The following is a 22,693-nucleotide window of genomic DNA, read 5'->3' on the forward strand; positions in this document are numbered from 1 at the left end:
AGAGATGGAGGGAGCGCGAGAGAAAGAGAGAGAGAGAGAAACAAGGACCTCAACATGACAGCCACACATATTGCCCAGGTTGTGAGCAGAACAACAGAACTAACTCCTACAGCCAACCCATCCATCGACCTACGAGGCATTCACTAGATGCTCAAACCTAATGGTCATCTGCCATAGGCCTAAAGAACAGGAACCCAGACTTCACCAAGGAAGGAAATCAGAAAGATATTGTCATCCTACAACACACATGGTACAAAAGGTGACGGACCCACTGGTTGCCCTCTAAGTTACAGAGAGCTGGTAGTCCCATCCACCAAACTACCAGGTGTGAAACAGGGAAGAGACTCAGGGGGTATGCTAATTTGGTACAGATCCGACCTAACCCACTCTATTAAATTAATCAAAACAGGAACATTTCACATATGGTTAGAAATTAATAGGAACATAATCTCCACAGAGAAAAATGTCCTCCTGTAACTTCCTATATCCCCATAATAGACTCCCCATACTTTAACAATGACAGCTTCTCCATCCTGGAGGGGGAGATCAACTACTTCCAGGCCCGGGGACATGTACTAAATGCCACAACTGGATAATAACCTGACACTCTCAGCACATCCTTTCCCCTTGAACACAATCCTAGACATACAGCGCCTTCACAAAGTATTCACATCCTTGGACCTTTTCCACATTTTATTGTATTAAAGCCTAAATTTGTGGAATTATATTTTTGGAAATTTGTATAAATTAATTTATAAAATGAAAAGATGAGCTGTCTTGAGTCAATAAGTATTCAACCCGTTTTGTAATGGGAAGCATAAATAAGTTCAGGAGTACAGCTCAGAACAGAACTGATTGGTTCTCTACTTGACACCATCAAACCCCACATAATACCTGTCCCTGTGCCCTCCCTATGTCATTGAACAGTTCAGCAGACTGTTAAGGCCTCCATAACTGGCTACGAGACTAACGCAGCTCCGTGGGGTTAACATGTACTGTCCATTTTGATACCATATGGAATCAAAGCTAGTTTTATAAGGAGGATGGGATCCACCCAAATCATTTGTGTTCCTGGATCCTTTCACAGCATTATAAGGAGGATGGGATCCACCCAAATCATTTGTGTTCCTGGATCCTTTCACAGCATTATAAGGAGGATGGGATCCACCCAAATCATTTGTGTTCCTGGATCCTTTCACAGCATTATAAGGAGGATGGGATCCACCCAAATCATTTGTGTTCCTGGATCCTTTCACAGCATTATAAGGCTGTGTTGAGACATTGACTTATCAATGACTCAAGTCCAGCCAAGTTAACCCCTACCATTGTCTCACTGAGTCATGATAATGCTTCAGCAAATGTACATTATCCCAGGGGGCGTTGGTAGACACAATGTAGGTAACCTAATTTATGTCCCTCTTACTGCCCTGAATGCCTCTGCTCATCCCATAGCTATTGTATGCAGTAATCATATGCCTATGAACCAGAGTTATACTGTTAGCACTGAGGCGGTGTGCCCTAGGAGGAAGTCCACTGTTAACACTGAGGCGGTGTGCCCTAGGAGGAAGTCCACTGTGTGCAGCTCACCCTGCACTAACATAAATAACCTGAGCATATCTACTTCTGATACGCTTCCCAGTAAAGCAATGAAAACAAGCAAGCATCCCAGAAGAGTACAAAACATTGCCCATATTAAGATATGCAGCTTAAGAAACAAGGTTCATGGATTCAATAATTGTGCTAGTAACAGATAAAATTCATATTCTTAACATCTCTGAAACTCACTTAGATAATACCTTTCATGATACAGTGGTAGCAATACATGGTTATAACATCTAAAGAAAAGACAGAAATGCCAAAGGTGGAGGTGTTGCTGTTTATATTCAGAACCACATTCCTGTAAAGCTTAGAGAGTATCTAATGTTAAATACTGTTGAAGTAATATGGCTACAGGTTCATCTGCCTCACCTAAAGCGCATTCTGGTGGGAAGCTGCTATAGACCACCAAGTGCTAACAGTCAGTATCTGGATAACATGTGTGAAATACTTGATAATGTATGTGATATCAACAGAGAGGTATATTTTCTGGGTGACCTAAATATTGCCTGGCTTTCATCAAGCTGCCCACTCAAGAAAAAGCGTCAAACTGAGTCCCCTCAGCCAGAGAAGAGTCCCCTCAGCCAGAGAAGAATCCCCTCAGCCAGTTGGTTTTGGGGCTCTGTTCACAGACCCCACAGAGCCGCAAGACAGCAATACAATTAGACCCAACTTCCTAACCTCCTGCCAAATGTATGACCATATTAGAGACACAAATTTCCCTCAGATCACACAGACCCACAAAGAATTTGAAAACAAATCAAACATTGATAAACCCACATATCTGTTAGGCGAAATACCGCAATGTGCAAATCACAGCAGCAAAATTTTTACACATTTCTACAGCGACCTCTCAATAGCAAGGCTATGCTCAATGAGTCTGTACAGCTTTTCTTAATTTAGGTACTCTCGCTCGCTCTCTGATGACAAGCTTGGGAAGACCCCCCTACCCTCCTCCACCTCTCCGTAAAACCCACCGTGACAGGTAGCTGACCCCCCCGACCCTCCTCCACCTCTCCGTAAAACCCACCGTGACAGGTAGCTGACCCCCCCTACCCTCCTCCACCTCTCCGTAAAACCCACCGTGACAGGTAGCTGACCCCCCCTACCCTCCTCCACCTCTCCGTAAAACCCACCATGCCAGATAGTGACAGGTAGCTGACCCCCCTACCCTCCTCCACCTCTCCGTAGAACCCACCATGCCAGATAGTGGCAGGTAGCTGACCCCCCCTACCCTCCTCCACCTCTCCGTAAAACCCACCATGCCAGATAGTGACAGGTAGCTGACCCCCCTACCCTCCTCCACCTCTCCGTAAAACCCACCATGGCAGATAGTGCCAGGTAGCTGACCCCCCCTACCCTCCTCCACCTCTCCGTAGAACCCACCATGCCAGATAGTGCCAGGTAGCTGACCCCCCCTACCCTCCTCCACCTCTCCGTAGAACCCACCATGCCAGATAGTGCCAGGTAGCTGACCCCCCCTACCCTCCTCCACCTCTCCGTAGAACCCACCATGCCAGATAGTGCCAGGTAGCTGACCCCCCCTACCCTTCTCCACCTCTCCGTAGAACCCACCATGCCAGATAGTGCCAGGTAGCTGACCCCCCCTACCCTCCTCCACCTCTCCGTAGAACCCACCATGCCAGATAGTGCCAGGTAGCTGACCCCCCCTACCCTCCTCCACCTCTCCGTAGAACCCACCATGCCAGATAGTGCCAGGTAGCTGACCCCCCCTACCCTCCTCCACCTCTCCGTAGAACCCACCATGCCAGATAGTGACAGGTAGCTGACCCCCCCTACCCTCCTCCACCTCTCCGTAGAACCCACCGTGCCAGATAGTGCCAGGTAGCCGACCCCCCCTACCGTCCTCCACCTCTCCGTAAAACCCACCGTGCCAGATAGTGACAGGTAGCTGACCCCCCCTACCCTCCTCCACCTCTCCGTAAAACCCACCATGCCAGATAGTGACAGGTAGCTGACCCCCCCTACCCTCCTCCACCTCTCCGTAAAACCCACCATGCCAGATAGTGAAGGTAGCTGACCCCCCCTACCCTCCTCCACCTCTCCGTAGAACCCACCATGCCAGATAGTGACAGGTAGCTGACCCCCCCTACCCTCCTCCACCTCTCCGTAAAACCCACCATGCCAGATAGTGACAGGTAGCTGACCCCCCCTACCCTCCTCCACCTCTCCGTAAAACCCACCATGCCAGATAGTGACAGGTAGCTGACCCCCCCTACCCTCCTCCACCTCTCCGTAAAACCCACCATGCCAGATAGTGACAGGTAGCTGACCCCCCCTACCCTCCTCCACCTCTCCGTAAAACCCACCATGCCAGATAGTGACAGGTAGCTGACCCCCCCTACCCTCCTCCACCTCTCCGTAAAACCCACCATGCCAGATAGTGACAGGTAGCTGACCCCCCTACCCTCCTCCACCTCTCCGTAGAACCCACCATGCCAGATAGTGACAGGTAGCTGACCCCCCTACCCTCCTCCACCTCTCCGTAGAACCCACCGTGCCAGATAGTGACAGGTAGCCGACCCCCCCTACCCTCCTCCACCTCTCCCTAAAACCCACCGTGCCAGATAGTGACAGGTAGCTAACCCCCCCTACCCTCCTCCACGTCTCCGTAAAACCCACCATGCCAGATAGTGACAGGTAGCTGACCACCCCTACCCTCCTCCACCTCTCAGTAGAACCCACCATGCCAGATAGTGACAGGTAGCTGACCCCCCCTACTCTCCTCCACCTCTCCGTAGAACCCACCATGCCAGATAGTGACAGGTAGCTGACCACCCCTACCCTCCTCCACCTCTCCGTAAAACCCACCATGCCAGATAGTGACAGGTAGCTGACCCCCCCTACCCTCCTCCACCTCTCCGTAAAACCCACCATGCCAGATAGTGCCAGGTAACTGACCCCCCCTACCCTCCTCCACCTCTCCGTAAAACCCACCATGCCAGATAGTGACAGGTAGCTGACCCCCCTACCCTCCTCCACCTCTCCCTAAAACCCACCATGCCAGATAGTGACAGGTAGCTGACCCCCCCTACCCTCCTCCACCTCTCCGTAGAACCCACCATGCCAGATAGTGCCAGGTAACTGACCCCCCCTACCCTCCTCCACCTCTCCGTAAAACCCACCATGCCAGATAGTAACAGGTAGCTGACCCCCCCTACCCTCCTCCACCTCTCCGTAGAACCCACCATGCCAGATAGTGACAGGTAGCTGACCCCCCCCTACCCTCCTCCACCTCTCCGTAGAACCCACCATGCCAGATAGTGAAGGTAGCTGACCCCCCCTACCCTCCTCCACCTCTCCGTAAAACCCACCATGCCAGATAGTGACAAGTAGCTGACCCCCCCTACCCTCCTCCACCTCTCCGTAAAACCCACCATGCCAGATAGTGACAAGTAGCTGACCCCCCCTACCCTCCTCCACCTCTCCGTAGAACCCACCATGCCAGATAGTGACAGGTAGCTAACCTTTTCACGGGCACATGCACATTTAACTGACCGGCAGGAGGTGGAATACACAAACGCAAACACACTCTCTTGTATAACTAACCTTGCGGGGTCACACAATCCAGTCGCATTCAAAATGTTCCCTAACCACAAATCTAACCTTCACCCTAAAACTAACCCGAGCTCCTCACCCTAACCTTAAACCTAATTCTAACCCTAACCTTAATAAAACCTAACCCTGCACCTAACCCTAAAACTAACCATAGTGCCTAACCCTAACCTTAAACCTAATTCTAACCTTAAACCTAATTCTAACCTTAAACCTAATTCTAACCTTAAACCTAATTCTAACCTTAAACCTAATTCTAACCTTAAACCTAATTCTAACCTTAAACCTAATTCTAACCTTAAACCTAATTCTAACCTTAAACCCCTAGAAATAGCATTTGCATGTCCCCAGTTGGTCTGCCTTTGTTGTTGAGTGCTCCACCTCCTTTCTGCCTTGACTTGTAACAAGGAAGGAAAGTCAGTCTCCATCTCTATGAACAGCCAACATGGCCGCCAGGGGTTCAGGGTAGAGGTCTTCACGGATCCACCGGTACCTGAATACCTGAGACGTGATCCGGGACGTAAGCGGGTCCGGGTCGGATCTGATTGTCACCGGTCTCGGGTAGCCTATATACAATTATAACGGATTTTCTCGTAATGACCCGTTACAGAACAAGACTACTGCACTAGAGAGAGACAGAATGAAACATTTATAATTTATGCTGCTGCTCTTGCTTTTCACAATAGTGTCGCATTTAGCTTGTTGTTGTTGCGGGCCAATCACAAGTCATCAAACCGGCATTACAGTTGTAGATCCTCCGTGTGTGGCAAAAGTTAGGAGATATCTAATCAATGGAAGATGGAAGAATTAAAACTGATCCAGAGGTCTTCATCGATATGCATACATTTAAAAATATATAAAATCCCCGTATGGACCCAGTCAGGTCTAGACCCGGTCCAATCAGTGTGGGCGAAGGAGCAGATAAGACCATTTTCTTTTGCTACTTTATTAACCACAGAAACAATTAACGGCAGCTGTCCTCAAGGCAAAGGAGAAGTGCTCAGCACACAAAAAACTGGATAATTGTCACGGTCTCCACCGTGATCGGTCTCCACCGTGATCGGTCTCCACCGTGATAGGTCTTCATCGTGATAGGTCTTCATCGTGATAGGTCTTCATCGTGATAGGTCTTCATCGTGATAGGTCTCCACCGTGATCGGTCTCCACCGTGATCGGTCTCCACCGTGATCGGTCTTCACCGTGATCGGTCTCCATCGTGATCGGTCTCCACCGTGATCGGTCTTCATCGTGATACAGAAGTAATTTAAAGAGGAAAATAAGACCTGTCCAGTTTTAATTTAAAATATTATTAAAATATATATGTATTTATTTATTTAAACTAGGCAAGTCAGTTAAGAGCTATTTTTCTTATTTTACAATGACGGCCTATCCCGGCCAAACCATCCCTTAACCCGGACGACGCTAGGCCAAATTGTGCGCCGCCCCTATGGGACACCCGATCACGGCCGGTTGTGATAGAGCCCCCCGATCGAACCAGGGTCTGTAGTGACAACTCTAGCACTGAGATGCAGCTACATATAAAACCAAAAAAAGACACAGAAGAAGAGGGGGGAAAAAAGGAGAAATGACAGGCTGGTGGACTGACTTGCCTAGTTAAATAAAAGGTTATATTTAAAAATAATAATTAAAATGTGGACATCTGCTCAACGGACATCTCATTCCAAAATCATGGGCATTAAAATGGAGTTGGTCCCCCCTCAGCTGCAACGACAGCCTCCATTCTTCTGGGAAGGCTTTCCTCTAGATGTAGGAACATTGCTGCAACGACAGCCTCCATTCTTCTGGGAAGGCTTTCCTCTAGATGTAGGAACATCGCTGCTATAACAGCCTCCATTCTTCTGGGAAGGCTTTCCTCTAGATGTAGGAACATCGCTGCTATAACAGCCTCCATTCTTCTGGGAAGGCTTTCCTCTAGATGTAGGAACATTGCTGCTATAACAGCCTCCATTCTTCTGGGAAGGCTTTCCTCTAGATGTAGGAACATCGCTGCTATAACAGCCTCCATTCTTCTGGGAAGGCTTTCCTCTAGATGTAGGAACATTGCTGCAACGACAGCCTCCATTCTTCTGGGAAGGCTTTCCTCTAGATGTAGGAACATTGCTGCTATAACAGCCTCCATTCTTCTGGGAAGGCTTTCCTCTAGATGTAGGAACATCGCTGCTATAACAGCCTCCATTCTTCTGGGAAGGCCTTCCTCTAGATGTAGGAACATTGCTGCTATAACAGCCTCCATTCTTCTGGGAAGGCTTTCCTCTAGATGTAGGAACATCGCTGCTATAACAGCCTCCATTCTTCTGGGAAGGCTTTCCTCTAGATGTAGGAACATTGCTACGGGGACTTGCAATTCCACAAATTAACTTTTAACAAGGCACACCTGTTCATTGAAATGGTTACTACATGAATCCATATGTGTTATTCCATAGTTTTGATGTCTTCACTATTATTCTACAATGTAGAAAATAGTAAAAATAAAGAAAAACCCTTGAATGAGTAGGTGATGACTGGCACTGTATAATCCAGCCAAAATACACACTTTGGATAGGCTAATGAAATCATCCCATTGGTTAATGATCAATGTGGTTAATGAGAACATGCAACATAATATAAATCATTAGTAGAATGGACTTTACATAAATATGTATCTTATATCTACACTGGTGGTAAGAAAACACGCCCTTTACTATTGGCCCAATCAGCGAGTAGAGATTACGGCTTGCTTTGACAAAACCAATTCTATTCAATAATAAAAATATAAACCTTTTTATTTTTTACAAAGTTGTAAAGTATGAAACAGCAGGGCCATATATGACATAGATGTACATGTTTCAATGAACATGTTTCAGTGTACATGTTTCAGTGTGCATGTTTCAGTGAGCATGTTTCAGTGTGCATGTTTCAGTGAGCATGTTTCAGTGTGCATGTTTCAGTGTGCATGTTTCAGTGAGCATGTTTCAGTGAGCATGTTTCAGTGAGCATGTTTCAGTGTGCATGTTTCAGTGAGCATGTTTCAGTGAGCATGTTTCAGTGAGCATGTTTCAGTGAGCATGTTTCAGTGAGCATGTTTCAGTGTGCATGTTTCAGTGTGCATGTTTCAGTGAGCATGTTTCAGTGAGCATGTTTCAGTGTGCATGTTTCAGTGTGCATGTTTCAGTGTGCATGTTTCAGTGTGCATGTTTCAGTGTGCATGTTTCAGTGTACATGTTTCAGTGAACATGTTTCAATGAGCATCAGTCTGTACCAGCAAGAAGAGTCCAAGGACATACCGATAATGACTCCAACTCCAGGCATTAATAACTTGCTATAGGGACATCACAAGGCTGACGAATAACCTTCCAAGAGACAGAAGTTCTGGGTCACGAAGTTACTCAGGCTGTAATCTAACCCTATTCTTCAATAGTGTTGTGTGATTGACTCTCTACAAGTTCAAAGTGTAAACAGTTCTATGATTGATTCATTAAAATGAATGCATCAATTGGAGTTCAATTTGATCAGATGAATCAAAATGTGAAAACACTTATCTCATTTTCAATGCCACGATGTATCAACTGTAATTAATTCATCACTTTATCTGATTGGCTGTGTCAAATGTGATGCGACAACACAAAGCTAATCACAGTCTCAATTTCTCTCCTCATCAGGAGTAAAGTGGGACTGACAACATCAATTTCATTTCAGTTCAGTCTGTCCTTAATGACGTCCCAATCTTTTCCTCTCTGCCTTTCGCACGTTGGCTTTCAGACCCTACACACAGTAGTAGTCAGTGTGCCCAGTCAGTGTGCCAAGTCAGTGTGCCAAGTCAGTGTGTCTAGTCAGTGTGTCTAGTCAGTGTGTCTAGTCAGTGTGTCTAGTCAGTGTGTCTAGTCACTGTGCCAGTCAGTGTGCCAGTCAGTGTGTCTAGTCAGTGTGTCCAGTCAGTGTGTCTAGTCAGTGTGTCCAGTCAGTGTGCCAGTCAGTGTGCCAGTCAGTGTGTCCAGTCAGTGTGTCTAGTCAGTGTGTCCAGTCAGTGTGTCCAGTCAGTGTGTCCAGTCAGTGTGTCTAGTCAGTGTGTCCAGTCAGTGTGTCCAGTCAGTGTGCCTAGTCAGTGTGTCCAGTCAGTGTGTCTAGTCAGTGTGTCTAGTCAGTGTGTCCAGTCAGTGTGTCCAGTCAGTGTGTCCAGTCAGTGTGTCCAGTCAGTGTGTCCAGTCAGTGTGTCCAGTCAGTGTGTCTAGTCAGTGTGTCTAGTCAGTGTGTCCAGTCAGTGTGTCCAGTCAGTGTGTCTAGTCAGTGTGTCCAGTCAGTGTGCCTAGTCAGTGTGTCCAGTCAGTGTGTCTAGTCAGTGTGTCTAGTCAGTGTGTCCAGTCAGTGTGTCCAGTCAGTGTGTCCAGTCAGTGTGTCCAGTCAGTGTGTCCAGTCAGTGTGTCCAGTCAGTGTGTCTAGTCAGTGTGTCTAGTCAGTGTGTCTAGTCAGTGTGTCCAGTCAGTGTGTCCAGTCAGTGTGTCCAGTCAGTGTGTCCAGTCAGTGTGTCCAGTCAGTGTGTCTAGTCAGTGTGTCCAGTCAGTGTGTCCAGTCAGTGTGTCCAGTCAGTGTGTCTAGTCAGTGTGCCAAGTCAGTGTGCCAAGTCAGTGTGCCAAGTCAGTGTGTCTAGTCAGTGTGTCCAGTCAGTGTGTCCAGTCAGTGTGTCCAGTCAGTGTGCCAAGTCAGTGTGCCAAGTCAGTGTGCCAAGTCAGTGTGTCTAGTCAGTGTGTCTAGTCAGTGTGTCAAGTCAGTGTGTCTAGTCAGTGTGTCTAGTCAGTGTGCCAAGTCAGTGTGCCAAGTCAGTGTGCCAAGTCAGTGTGTCCAGTCAGTGTGCCTAGTCAGTGTGCCTAGTCAGTGTGTCTAGTCAGTGTGTCTAGTCAGTGTGTCCAGTCAGTGTGCCTAGTCAGTGTGCCTAGTCAGTGTGTCTAGTCAGTGTGTCTAGTCAGTGTGTCCAGTCAGTGTGTCCAGTCAGTGTGTCTAGTCAGTGTGTCTAGTCAGTGTGTCTAGTCAGTGTGTCCAGTCAGTGTGCCTAGTCAGTGTGTCTAGTCAGTGTGTCTAGTCAGTGTGTCTAGTCAGTGTGTCTAGTCAGTGTGTCCAGTCAGTGTGTCCAGTCAGTGTGTCTAGTCAGTGTGTCCAGTCAGTGTGTCCAGTCAGTGTGTCCAGTCAGTGTGTCTAGTCAGTGTGTCCAGTCAGTGTGTCCAGTCAGTGTGCCTAGTCAGTGTGTCTAGTCAGTGTGTCTAGTCAGTGTGTCCAGTCAGTGTGTCCAGTCAGTGTGTCCAGTCAGTGTGCCAGTCAGTGTGCCAGTCAGTGTCTAGTCAGTGTGTCTAGTCAGTGTCCAGTCAGTGTCTAGCCAGTGGACATATTACTGTTGCTTCCAATGAAAACAGAGATTAAAGATCTCTGTTCTTTCAGCCAAAATAATAAACTAAATAATACTTCTAGAGCGTCCTTCATCAGACCTCAGTGCCACTTCACATCATAAATGAACCGAGTGAACTGTACGTTAAGTGCATATGACTTTGGACTTGAAACAAAGCTATGAAGAACATTTGCCTTAAACTGACTGAGTCAGTGGTCAGACAGACAGACAAAGTGGTCTCCGTCAACCTGCAAAAAGGTTAAGCTTTTCTAAGATGCAGCGACTTTCATTTTGATTGTTTTCAATGAAGACAGAGGTTCATTCCATTCAACCAAAGGGACAATAGAACTGCACTTCTACGGTATCCTTTATCAGACCTTAGCACCACTTTAGAATTTAGGGGCGGCAGGTAGCCTAGTGTTTAGCGCGTTGGGCCAGTAACCGAAAGGTTGCTGGGTCGAATCCCCGAGCTGACTAGGTAAAAAAATCTGCCCATGAACAAGGCATTTAACCCACTGTTCGTTCTCCGGTAGGCCGTCATTGCAAATAAGAATTTGTTCTTAACTGATTTGCCTAGTGAAATAAAAGGTTAAATAAAAACAAAAATAAAAAAATGGAGATTAATCAACTGTATAAAGGATCATTTACCGCATTTAACTTTCAACTTCAAACAAAGAACTGAAGACCTCCATCTGTCCGTCTCAGAATCTGGCCTGCATTAGGGAAAAGCATAGCGTATCATATTTCCCACTGAAGAGGGGGGGGGGGGGGGGGGAGAGAGAAGGGGAATGTTTACTGTTTTCTCCTGACTAATGCAGCAGCACTCTGAGTTGTCCTCAATGGGAACTCCAGAGAGGAGGACGAGGACAGACCAAAAGGGCAAGAGAAGAGGAATCCACACCCATTCCATTACAGCGAGACCACAGTTGAGAAAAGCAGAGAGAGAGAGAGAGAGAGATGGAGTCCATTCCACACCCATTCCATTACAGCGAGACCACAGTAGAGAGAGAGAGTATAGTAAAGTGTAGTGTAGTATAGTGTAGTATAATATACTCACTGCTGTACTGGCTGCGGCCTGCTTGGACTCTATAGTCAGGAAGGTACTAGAGTGTAATATAGTGTAGTATAATATACTCACTGCTGTACTGGCTGCGGTCTGCTTTGACTCTATAGTCAGGAAGGTACTAGAGTGTAGTATAGTGTAGTATAATATACTCACTGCTGTACTGGCTGCGGCCTGCTTGGACTCTATAGTCAGGAAGGTACTAGAGTGTAGTATATTGTAGTATAGTGTAGTATAGTGTAGTATAATATACTCACTGCTGTACTGGCTGCGGCCTGCTTGGACTCTATAGTCAGGAAGGCTAACATCTGTTCCACCTTCTGCTCTTCCTCCTCGTGGATGTAGTCTGTGTCTGCATGGGGAACGACACAGCTTACAGTTAGGAAACGACACAGCTTACAGTTAGGAAACGACACAGCTTACAGTTAGGAAACGACACAGCTTACAGTTAGGAAACGACACAGCTTACAGTTAGGAAACGACACAGCTTACAGTTGGGGAACGACACAGCTTACAGTTAGGAAACGACACAGCTTACAGTTAGGAAACGACACAGCTTACAGTTAGGAAACGACACAGCTTACAGTTAGGAAACGACACAGGTTACAGTTAGGAAACGACACAGCTTACAGTTAGGAAACGACACAGCTTACAGTTAGGAAACGACACAGCTTACAGTTAGGAAACGACACAGCTTACAGTTAGATGGAGTTACAGTTGGGAAACGACAGCTTACAGTTAGATGGAGTTAGTTGGGGAACGACACAGTTTACAGTTAGATGGAGTTAGTTGGGGAACGACACAGTTTACAGTTAGATGGAGTTAGTTGGGGAACGACACAGATTACAGTTAGATGGAGTTAGTTGGGGAACGACACAGTTTACAGTTAGGAAACGACACAGCTTACAGTTAGATGGAGTTAGTTGGGGAACGACACAGCTTACAGTTAGATGGAGTTAGTTGGGGAACGACACAGCTTACAGTTAGATGGAGTTACAGTTGGGGAACGACACAGCGTACAGTTAGATGGAGTTAGTTGGGGAACGACACAGCTTACAGTTAGATGGAGTTAGTTGGGGAACGACACAGCTTACAGTTAGATGGAGTTACAGTTGGGGAACGACACAGCTTACAGTTAGATGGAGTTAGTTGGGGAACGACACAGCTTACAGTTAGATGGAGTTAGTTGGGGAACGACACAGCTTACAGTTAGATGGAGTTAGTTGGGGAACGACACAGCTTACAGTTAGATGGAGTTAGTTGGGGAACGACACAGCTTACAGTTAGATGGAGTTAGTTGGGGAACGACACAGCTTACAGTTAGATGGAGTTACAGTTGGGGAACGACACAGCTTACAGTTAGATGGACTTACAGTTGGGGAACGACACAGCTTACAGTTAGATGGAGTTACAGTTAGGAAACGACACAGTTTACAGTTGGGGAACGACACAGCTTACAGTTAGATGGAGTTAGTTGGGGAACGACACAGTTTACAGTTGGGGAACGACACAGCTTACAGTTAGATGGAGTTAGTTGGGGAACGACACATTACATCACTCATTTTACACAGTAAACAGAGATATTAAACAAAGATAACAAATTTTTCTTAAATACAAAATAGTAAAATCTCTCAAAGATTAAACATCTAACACACGCATCATTCAAGAGAGCAACATCCCATGCCCCAGCTCTCCTCCTGAATCGTTCCGCCTGAATCCCCAGCTCAAGAGAACAACTCTCCCCTCCTCCTGAATCGTTCCATCTGAATCCCCAGCTCAAGAGAACAACTCTCCTCTCCTCCTGAATCGTTCCATCTGAATCCCCAGCTCAAGAGAACAACTCTCCTCTCCTCCTGAATCGTTCCATCTGAATCCCCAGCTCAAGAGAACAACTCTCCTCTCCTCCTGAATCTTTCAGTCTGAATCCCAAGCTCAAGAGAACAGCTCTCCTCTCATCCTGCTTGAATGAATGCTTACGAGCTTACCACCGCTCAGACTGCTCTATCAAATCATAGACTTAATTATAATATAATAAAAACACACAGAAATACGAGCCTTAGGTCATTAATATGGTCAAATCCGGAAACTATCATTTCTAAAACAAAACATTTATTCTTTCAGTGAAATACGGAACCGTTCTGTATTTTATTGAACGGGTGGCATCCATAAATCTAAATATTCCTGTTACATTGCACAACCTTCAATGTTATGTCATAATTATGTACAATTCTAACAAATTAATTACGGTCTTTATTAGGAAGAAATGGTCTTCACACAGTTCGCAACGAGCCAGGTGGTTGATTATTGATTACTAGTGATTATGTTAAGATGTATTGTTTTTTATAAGATAAGTTTAATGCTAGCTAGCAACTTACATTGGCTCATTGCAGCCACAAGGTCCTTTTGACGCTGCACTCGGGTAACAGGTGGTCAGCCTGCCACGCAGTCTCCTCGTGGATTGCAATGTAATCGGTAATAATTGGAATACAAAAATACCTATTACCGATTGTTATGAAAACTTGAAATCGGCCCTAATTATTCGGTCGACCTCTAATACTTATATTGGAATATTTATGGGAACTTACTCAAAAGGCAAAGAGGAGGAGGAGGGACAGGAGGAGAAGGAGGGAAAAGAGGAGGGACAGGAGGAGGAGGGAAAAGAGGAGGGACAGGAAGAGGGAAAAGAGGAGGGACAGGAAGAGGGAAAAGAGGAGGGACAGGAAGAGGGACAGGAGGAGGGAAAAGAGGGACAGGAGGAGAGAAAAGAGGGACAGGAGGAGGGAAAAGAGGAGGAGGAGGGACAGGAGGAGGAGGGAAAAGAGGAGGGACAGGAGGAGGAGGGACAGGAGGAGGACTGAAAAACACATTCTCTCTCAAGGCCATCAGACTGTAAAATAGCCATCACTAACAGAGTGGCTGCTGCCAACATACAGACTCAAATCTCATGCCACTTTAATAAATGGATTTAATAAAAGGCATCACTAGTCACTTTAAATAACGCCACTTTAATAATGTCTACATATCCTACATTACTCATCTCATATGTATATACTGTATTCTATACCATCCACTGCATCTTGCCTATGCCGTTCGGCCATCGCTCATCCATATATTTATATGTACATATTCTTATTCCATCCCTTATTATTCCATCCCGTTGTGAATTTGTTAGATTACTTGTTAGATATTACTGCACTGTCGGAACTAGAAGCACAAGCATTTCGCTACACTCGCATTAACATCTGCTAACCATGTGTATGTGACCATAAAATTGTATTTTATTTGAGGAGGAGGAACAGGAGGAGGAACATGAGGAGGGGGGACAGGAGGAGGAGGAACAGGAGGAGCGACAGGAGGAGAGATAGGAGGAACAGGAGGAGTAGGAGGGACAAAAGGGGGGACAGGAAGAGGGACAGGAGGAATAGGAACAGGAGGAATAGGAACAGGAGGAATAGGAACAGGAGGGGGGACAGGAGGAGGGACAGGAGGAGGAGGAAAAGGGGGGACAGGAAGAGAGACAAGAGGAGAGACAGGAAGAGGGACAAAAGGAGAGACAGGAGGAGGAGGAACAGGAACAGGAAGAGGAGGAACAGGAGGATGAGGAACAGGAGGAGGAGGGGAGACAGGAGGAGGAGGAACAGGAACAGGAGGAGGAGGGACAGGAAGAGGAGGGACAGGAGGAGGAGGAGGAACAGGAGGAGGAGGAGCGACAAAAGGGGGGACAGGAGGAGGGGGGACAGGAAGAGGGACAGGAGTAGGAACAGGAGGAGGGAAAGGAGGAGGAGGAACAGGAAGAGGAGGAAAAGGAGGGACAAGAGGAGAGACAGGAGGAGGAGGGGGGACAGGAGGAGAAACAGGAGGGGGGACAGGAGGAGAAACAGGAGGGGGGACAGGAGGAGAAACAGGAGGGGGGACAGGAGGAGAAACAGGAGGGGGAACAGGAGGAGGAGGGGGGACAGGAGGAGGGGGGACAGGAGGAGGGGGGACAGGAGGAGGAACAGCAGGAGGGGGGACAGCAGGAGGAACAGCAGGAGGGGGGACAGCAGGAGGGGGGGCAGGAGGAGGAGGGACAGGAGGAGGAGGGGGGACAGGAGGAGGAGGGGGGACAGGAGGAGGAACTGGAGGAGGAACTGGAGGAGGAACTGGAGGAGGGGGGACAGGAGGAAGAGGGACAGGAGGAGGGGGGGACAGGAGGAAGAGGGACAGGAGGGGGGACAGGAGGAAGAGGGACAGGAGGAGGGGGGACAGGAGGAGGGGGGACAGGAGGAGGAACAGCAGGAGGGGGGACAGCAGGAGGGGGGACAGGAGGAGGAGGGGGGACAGGAGGAGGAGGGGGGACAGGAGGAGGAGGAGGAACTGGAGAAGGAACTGGAGGAGGGGGGACAGGAGGAAGAGGGACAGGAGGGGGGACAGGAGGAAGAGGGACAGGAGGAGGGGGGGACAGGAGGAAGAGGGACAGGAGGGGGGACAGGAGGAAGAGGGACAGGAGGAGGAGGAACAGGAGGAGGAGGGACAGGAGGAGGAGGAACAGGAGGAGGAGGAACAGGAGGAGGAGTAGAGTCCTGACTGGCAGCATGGCCATTGAGAGAGATGGAGAGATATTTAAACATGTTTGAAGTGGATAAATGTCCATCAGCCTCCTCTCCTCTTCTTTCTCTTCTTTCTAGTGGCTGCTGTGTGTTTAATGCTGCGTACCATCTGAGACGCTCATCTATAATGTATTACTGTCCGCCTGGCTGGTCGACTGTCTTCACAGCTCCGATACCCTTGGAGAGAGGCAGGAACCTGTCCTTCAGTTCAGCACATGACTGAACAATAAATATGGTCTTCGTTCGGCACATTATACTATTATCATCATCATCATCATCATTCATAAAAATCAATATTTTTTCAACCTAGAGAATTTGAAGAATTCCTCATTGTATTATTAATTTGTGGTTCCACCATCATCATCCATTTTTAACTGTACTATTAGAATAATTTGTTGTAATCTCAGAGCCAACCCTAGAGCCCAGAGCCAAGCCCAGTGAGAAAGCAGAGCCACAAGGACTGTTTTTACAAACAAATGAGGAGAGAGGGGGAAGGAGAGAGGGAGGGAGAGAAGGGGGAGGTGGGGGGTGCTGATGAAAATAACCCGTGTTAGCAGCAGCAGCTGATGGGACAGAGGCGATGCCTCCCGCCACTAACCCTCTCCTCTTCCTCCCCTCCCTCTCCTCACCCTCTCTGTTTGTGAACTTGGCCATGTCCTTGCCATAGTGCATTTAGGTGGAACGTAGCAAGACACAGAGGAAGAATATATATATATATATATATATATAGGCAGGTTTCTGAAGGGTTGGGGAGTAGGGCAAGAATTTGCATCTCTGGGTCACTCGGATCCACATTTTTCAGAAAGTATTCATACCCTTTGACTTAATCCATATTTTGTTAGGTTACATCCTGAATTCAAAATGCATTCTATAGATTCTTTTTTTCCCCCTCACCCATCTACGTAAAATAACCCATTTATTGAAAATGAAATACAGAAATATCTTACATATTAATATTCACACCCTTTTTGCTATGCCACTCCATATTGAGCTGAATCCAATGTTCTTAAGATGCCACTACAACTTGACTGGAGTCCACCTGTGGCCAATTCAATTGTTTGGACATTATTTAGAAAAAAAACACCTGTCTATATAAGGTCCCATAGTTGACAGTGCACGTCAGAGCAGAAACTATTGTCCAAGATCTACAATATATAATTGTGATGAGGCATGTCTGGGGAAGGATATGAAACAATTTCTAGAGTGTTGAAAGTTTCCAAGAGCACGGTGTTCTCCATCATTTGGAAATACCCAGACTACCCAGACTGCCTAGAGCTGGCCGTCCAACCAAACTGAGCGACTAGGCAAGAAGGACCTTGGTCAGGGAGGTGACCAAGAACCCAATGACCCCTGACAGAACTACAGTCACAGGGCTGAAATGGGAGAACCTGCCAGAAGGACAACAGTCTCTATAGCACTTCATCAATCTGGGCTTTATGGGAGAGTGGCCAGACAGCTGAGAAACAGCTGAGAAAAAGGCACGACAGCCCACCGGAGTCCATTTGCAAAAAGGAAAGATTCCGAGAATAAGGCAAAAAATATTCTGTGCTCTAATGAGTGAGAAAATGTAACTCTTTGGCCTGAATGCAAAGTGCTATGTGTGGAGTAAACCAGGCACAGCTCATCACCCATTTCACACCATCCTTACCGTGAAGCATGATGGTGGCAGCATCATGCTATGGGGATAATTTTAAGTGGCAGGGACTGGGAGACTGGTAAGGATAGAGGGAACAATGAACGGAGCCAAATACAGGCAAATCCTTAATGAAAACCTGCTTCAGCGTGCAAACGACCTTAGACTGGGGGCAAAGATTTGTATTCCAACAGTTCACTGCCACTCTCCGTTTAACTTAAGAGTTGAGAAAATCTGCAAGGAAGAATGGGAGAAATTCCCCAAATCCAGACGTGCAAAGCTGATACAGACATACCCAAGACGACTCAAAGCTGACAGACATAGCCAAGACGACTCAAAGCTGACACAGACATAGCCAAGACGACTCAAAGCTGACACAGACATAGCCAAGACGACTCAAAGCTGACACAGACATAGCCAAGACGACTCAAAGCTGACACAGACATAGCCAAGACGACTCAAAGCTGACACAGACATACCCAAGACGACTCAAAGCTGACACAGACATACCCAAGACGACTCAAAGCTGATACAGACATACCCAAGACGACTCAAAGCTGATACAGACATACCCAAGACGACTCAAAGCTGTAATCGCTGCCAAAGGTGCTTCTACAAAGTATTGACTCAGGGGTGTGAATACTTATGTAAATTAGATATTTATTTATTTCATTTTCAATAAATGTGAAACCTCAAAAAACATGTTTTCACTTTGTGTGTTGTGTGTTGATGGGTGAATTATTCTTTTTTAAATTCATTTTGAATTCAGGCTGTAAAAACAAAATGTAGAATATGTCAAGGGGTATGAATACTTTCTGTATGTGAATTAAGGGTAACAATTAAGAACTGATTGTTTTAAATTAAAATGGTCAAAAATATATAAAATAGCTTCTTTGCAAAGAGCAATTTCTCAAGCAAGAATTTCGCTTAGACTGTCTGGGAGTGGTCTGAGTGGGGAGGGGAAACTAGCTGTTATTGGCTTTTTTACATTTTTATTTTACCTTTATTTAACAAGGTAAGACAGTTATGAACAAATTCTTATTTACATTGACGGCCTACTAGAAGGCAAAAGGCCTCCTGCGGGGACGGGGACTGGGATTAAAATAAAAAATGTAATATAGGACAAAACATACATCACAACAAGAAAGACAACAACACGACAAAAAGAGACCTAAGACAACAACATAGCAAGGCAGCAAAACATAACACAGCATGGTAGCAACACAACATGACAACAACATGGTACCAACACAACATGGCAGCAGCACAACATGACAACAACATGGTACCAACACAGCATGGCAGCAGCACAACATGACAACAACATGGTACCAACACAACATGGTTGCGGCACAAAACATGGTACAAACATTATTGGGCAAAGACAACAGCACAAAGGGCAAGAAGGTAGAGACAACAATACATCACACGAAGCAGCCACAACTGTCAGTAAGAGTGTCCATGATTGAGTCTTTGAATGAAGAGACGGAGATAAAACTGTCCAGTTTGAGTGTTTGTTGCAGCTCGTTCCAGTCGCTAGCTGCAACGAACTGAAAAGAGGAGCGACCCAGGGTGTGTGTGCTTTGGGGACCTTTAACAGAATGTGACTGGCAGAACGGGTGTTGTATGTGGAGGATGAGGGCTGCAGTAGACATCTCAGATAGGGGAGAGTGAGGCCTAAGAGGGTTTTATAAATAAGCATCAACCAGTGGGTCTTGCGATGGGTATACAGAGATGACCAGTTTACAGAGGAGTATAGAGTGCAGTGATGTGTCCTATAAGGAGCATTGGTGGAAAATCTGATGGCCGAATGGTAAAGAACATCTTGCCGCTCGAGAGCGCCCTTACCTGCCGATCTATAAATTACATCTCCGTAATCTAGCATGGGTAGGATGGTCATCTGAATCAGGGTTAGTTTGGCAGCTGGGGTGAAAGAGAAGCGATTTCGATAGAGGAAACCAGGTATAGATTTAACCTTAGTCTGCAGCTTTGATATGTAATGAGAAGGACAGTGTATCGTCTAGCCATAGTCCCAAGTACTTGTATAAGGTGACTATCTCAAGCTCTAAACCCTCAGAGGTAGTGTAGTAATCGCACCGGTGGGGAGAGGGGCATTCTTCTTACCAAACCACATGACCTTTGTTTTGGAGGTGTTCAGAACAAGGTTAAGGGTAGAGAAAGCTTGTTGGACACTATGAAAGCTTTGTTGTCGAGCGTTTAACACAAAATCCGGGGAGGTGCCAGCTGAGTATAAGACCGTATCATCTGCAAACAAACGGATGAGAGAGCTTCCTACCGCTTGAGCTATGTTGTTAATGTAAATTGAGAAGAGCGTGGAGCCTAGGACCGAGCCTTGGGGTATTCCCTTTGTGACAGACAGTGGATAAGACAGCAGATGTTCATACACTGCACTTTTTGAAAGAGGTAGTTAGCAAACCAGGCCAAAGACCCCTCAGACACACCAATAGTCCTTAGCCAGTCCACAAGAATGGAATGGTCTACAGCAACAAAAGCTTTGGCCAAGTCATTAAAAATAGCAGCACAACATTGCTAAGAATTTTACTTTTTAATTCCCCCCCCCCCCTCGCTCTACTTTTTTCATTCAACTTTTTCACCCTGGACGCTTTATCTGGACCTGGTTCTACAGGACCTCCACCAGCCGAAGCTAAGTAGTAACATTAACATTATGCCTTCTAATTGCCGTCGCTGTACTCATAATATACAGGAGAACGATCACCTTATGGCGATGATAGCCGTGCTGCCAGCCCAGCTTCAGACGTAATCGTTAGGCAAGGGTCATTTAAGTGTAGGAAAGGATGAAACAACATCTGTGCCACCAGTAAGTACAGATAGTAACGTTAGTATAAATCCCCCCGCACTGTCCCCGCAGCCGGACAACTTTCTCATGGCTTCTGGAAGGAAATGCTGACGGCATTTTCAACCTGTGTCGCTCATTCAGCCAACAGAAACTTTCAACTGGTTCTCCCCATTAAGCAACGAGTCGGAGTCAGATGCCGAGCCTCCATTGGTCTCTCCTCCACCCGTTACGGGGTCTGAGATGCCGAAGCCTCCCACCATTAGCTCTGACAAATTGAAAACCCTAGTCATTGGCGACTCCATTACCCGCAGTATTAGACTTAAAAAGAATAATCCAATGATAATACACTGTTTACTAGGGGGCAGGGCTACTGACGTTAAGGCTAATCTGAAGATGGTGCTGGCTAAGGCTAAAACTGGCGAGTGTAGAGAGTATAGAGATATCGTTATCCACGATGTTAGGATGAAACAGTCAGAGGTCACCAAGCGCAACATAGCTTCAGCGTGTAAATCAGCTAGAAAGATGTGTCGGGATCGAGTAATTGTCTCTGGCCCCATCCCAGTTAGGGGGAGTGATGAGCTCTACAGCAGAGTCTCACAACTCAATCGCTGGTTGAAAACTGTTTTATGCCCCTCCCAAAAGATAGAATTTGTAAATAATTGGCCCTCTTTCTGGGACTCACCCAGAAACAGGACCAAACCTGGCTTGCTGAGGAGTGACGGAATCCATCCTAGCTGGAGGGGTGCTCTCATCTTATCTATGAACATGGACAGGGCTCTAGCTTCACAATGAGATAGGGTGTAGGCCAGACAGCAGGCTGTTAGCCAGCCTGCCAGTTTAGTGGAGTCTGCCACTAGCACAAATCAGTGTAGTCAGCTCAGCTATCCCCATTGAGATCGTGTCTGTGCCTCGATCTAGGTTGGGCAAAACTAAACATGGCGGTGTTCGCCTTAGCAATCTCACTGGAATAAAGACCTCCTCCATTCCTGTCATTATTGAAAGAGATCGTGATGTCTCACATCTCAAAATAGTGCTACTTAATGTTAGATCCCTCACTTCCAAGGCAGTCATAGTCAATGAACTAATCACTGATCATAGTCTTCATGTGATTGGCCTGACTGAAACATGGTTGAATTGAAGCCTGATGAATTGACTGTGTTAAATGAGGAATCCTGGTGACTATAAGTGACTATCTACAAAGGAGGAGGTGTTGCAATAGCAAATTTCAATTTACAAAAAAAAATGACTTTGTTTTCATCTTTTGAGCTTCTAGTCATGTTTTTTATTTTTTAACTATATCTCTTGACACATTGATGAAAATAGTCTTGGCCTCTAAACCTTCAAGCTGCATACTGGACCCTATTCCAACTAAACTACTGAAAGTGCTGCTTCCTGTGCTTGGCCCTCCTATGTTGAATATAATAACAGGCTCCCTGTCCACCGGATATGTACCAAACTCACTAAAAGTGGCAGTAATAAAGGCTCTCTTGAAAAAGCCAAACCTTGACCCAGAAAATATAAAAAACTAAAATCGGTCTATATCAAATCTCCCATTCCTCTCAACATATTTAGAAAAAGCTGTTGCACACAACTCACTGCCTTCCTGAAGACAAACAATGTATACGAAACACTTCAGTCTGTTTTTAGACCCCATCATAGCACTGAGACTGCACTCGTGAAGCTGGTATATGACCTTTTAATGGCGTCAGACCGAGGCTCTGCATCTGTCCCCGTGCTCCTAGACCTTAGTGCTGCTTGACACCATCGTTCACAACATTCTTTTGGAGAGATTGTAAACCCAAATTGGTCTACACAAACAAGTTCTGGCCTGGTTTAGATCTTATCTGTCGGAAAGATATCAATTTGTCTCTGTGGATGGTTTGTCCTCTGACAAATCAACTGTAAATTTCGGTGTTCCTCAAGGTTCCGTTTTAGGACAACTATTGCTTTCACTATACATTTTACCTCTTGGTGATGTCATTCGGAAACATAATGTTAACTTTCATCTCAGCTGTACATTTCTATGAAACGCCCTCCCTGGATG

At 46.4% G+C, this 22,693-nt stretch overlaps 1 protein-coding gene across 2 annotated transcripts in view; it reads right to left on the minus strand.

Moving 5' to 3' along the window:
* The window catches only part of rnf123 (ring finger protein 123), a 283,644-nt gene that overhangs the window by 28,258 nt on the left and 232,693 nt on the right, over window positions 1-22,693 (minus strand). For both annotated transcript variants that reach the window (XR_011667296.1, XM_071336894.1), the window contains exon 36: window positions 11,867-11,961. Coding sequence is in view for 1 of the 2 variants with exons in the window: in XM_071336894.1 (XP_071192995.1) it covers window positions 11,867-11,961 (95 nt within the window). In the remaining variant the exon portion in view is untranslated. The remainder of the gene's footprint in view (window positions 1-11,866; window positions 11,962-22,693) is intronic.

Source organism: Salvelinus alpinus, chromosome 12 (genome assembly GCF_045679555.1).
Source record: "Salvelinus alpinus chromosome 12, SLU_Salpinus.1, whole genome shotgun sequence".
Taxonomy (NCBI): domain Eukaryota; kingdom Metazoa; phylum Chordata; class Actinopteri; order Salmoniformes; family Salmonidae; genus Salvelinus; species Salvelinus alpinus.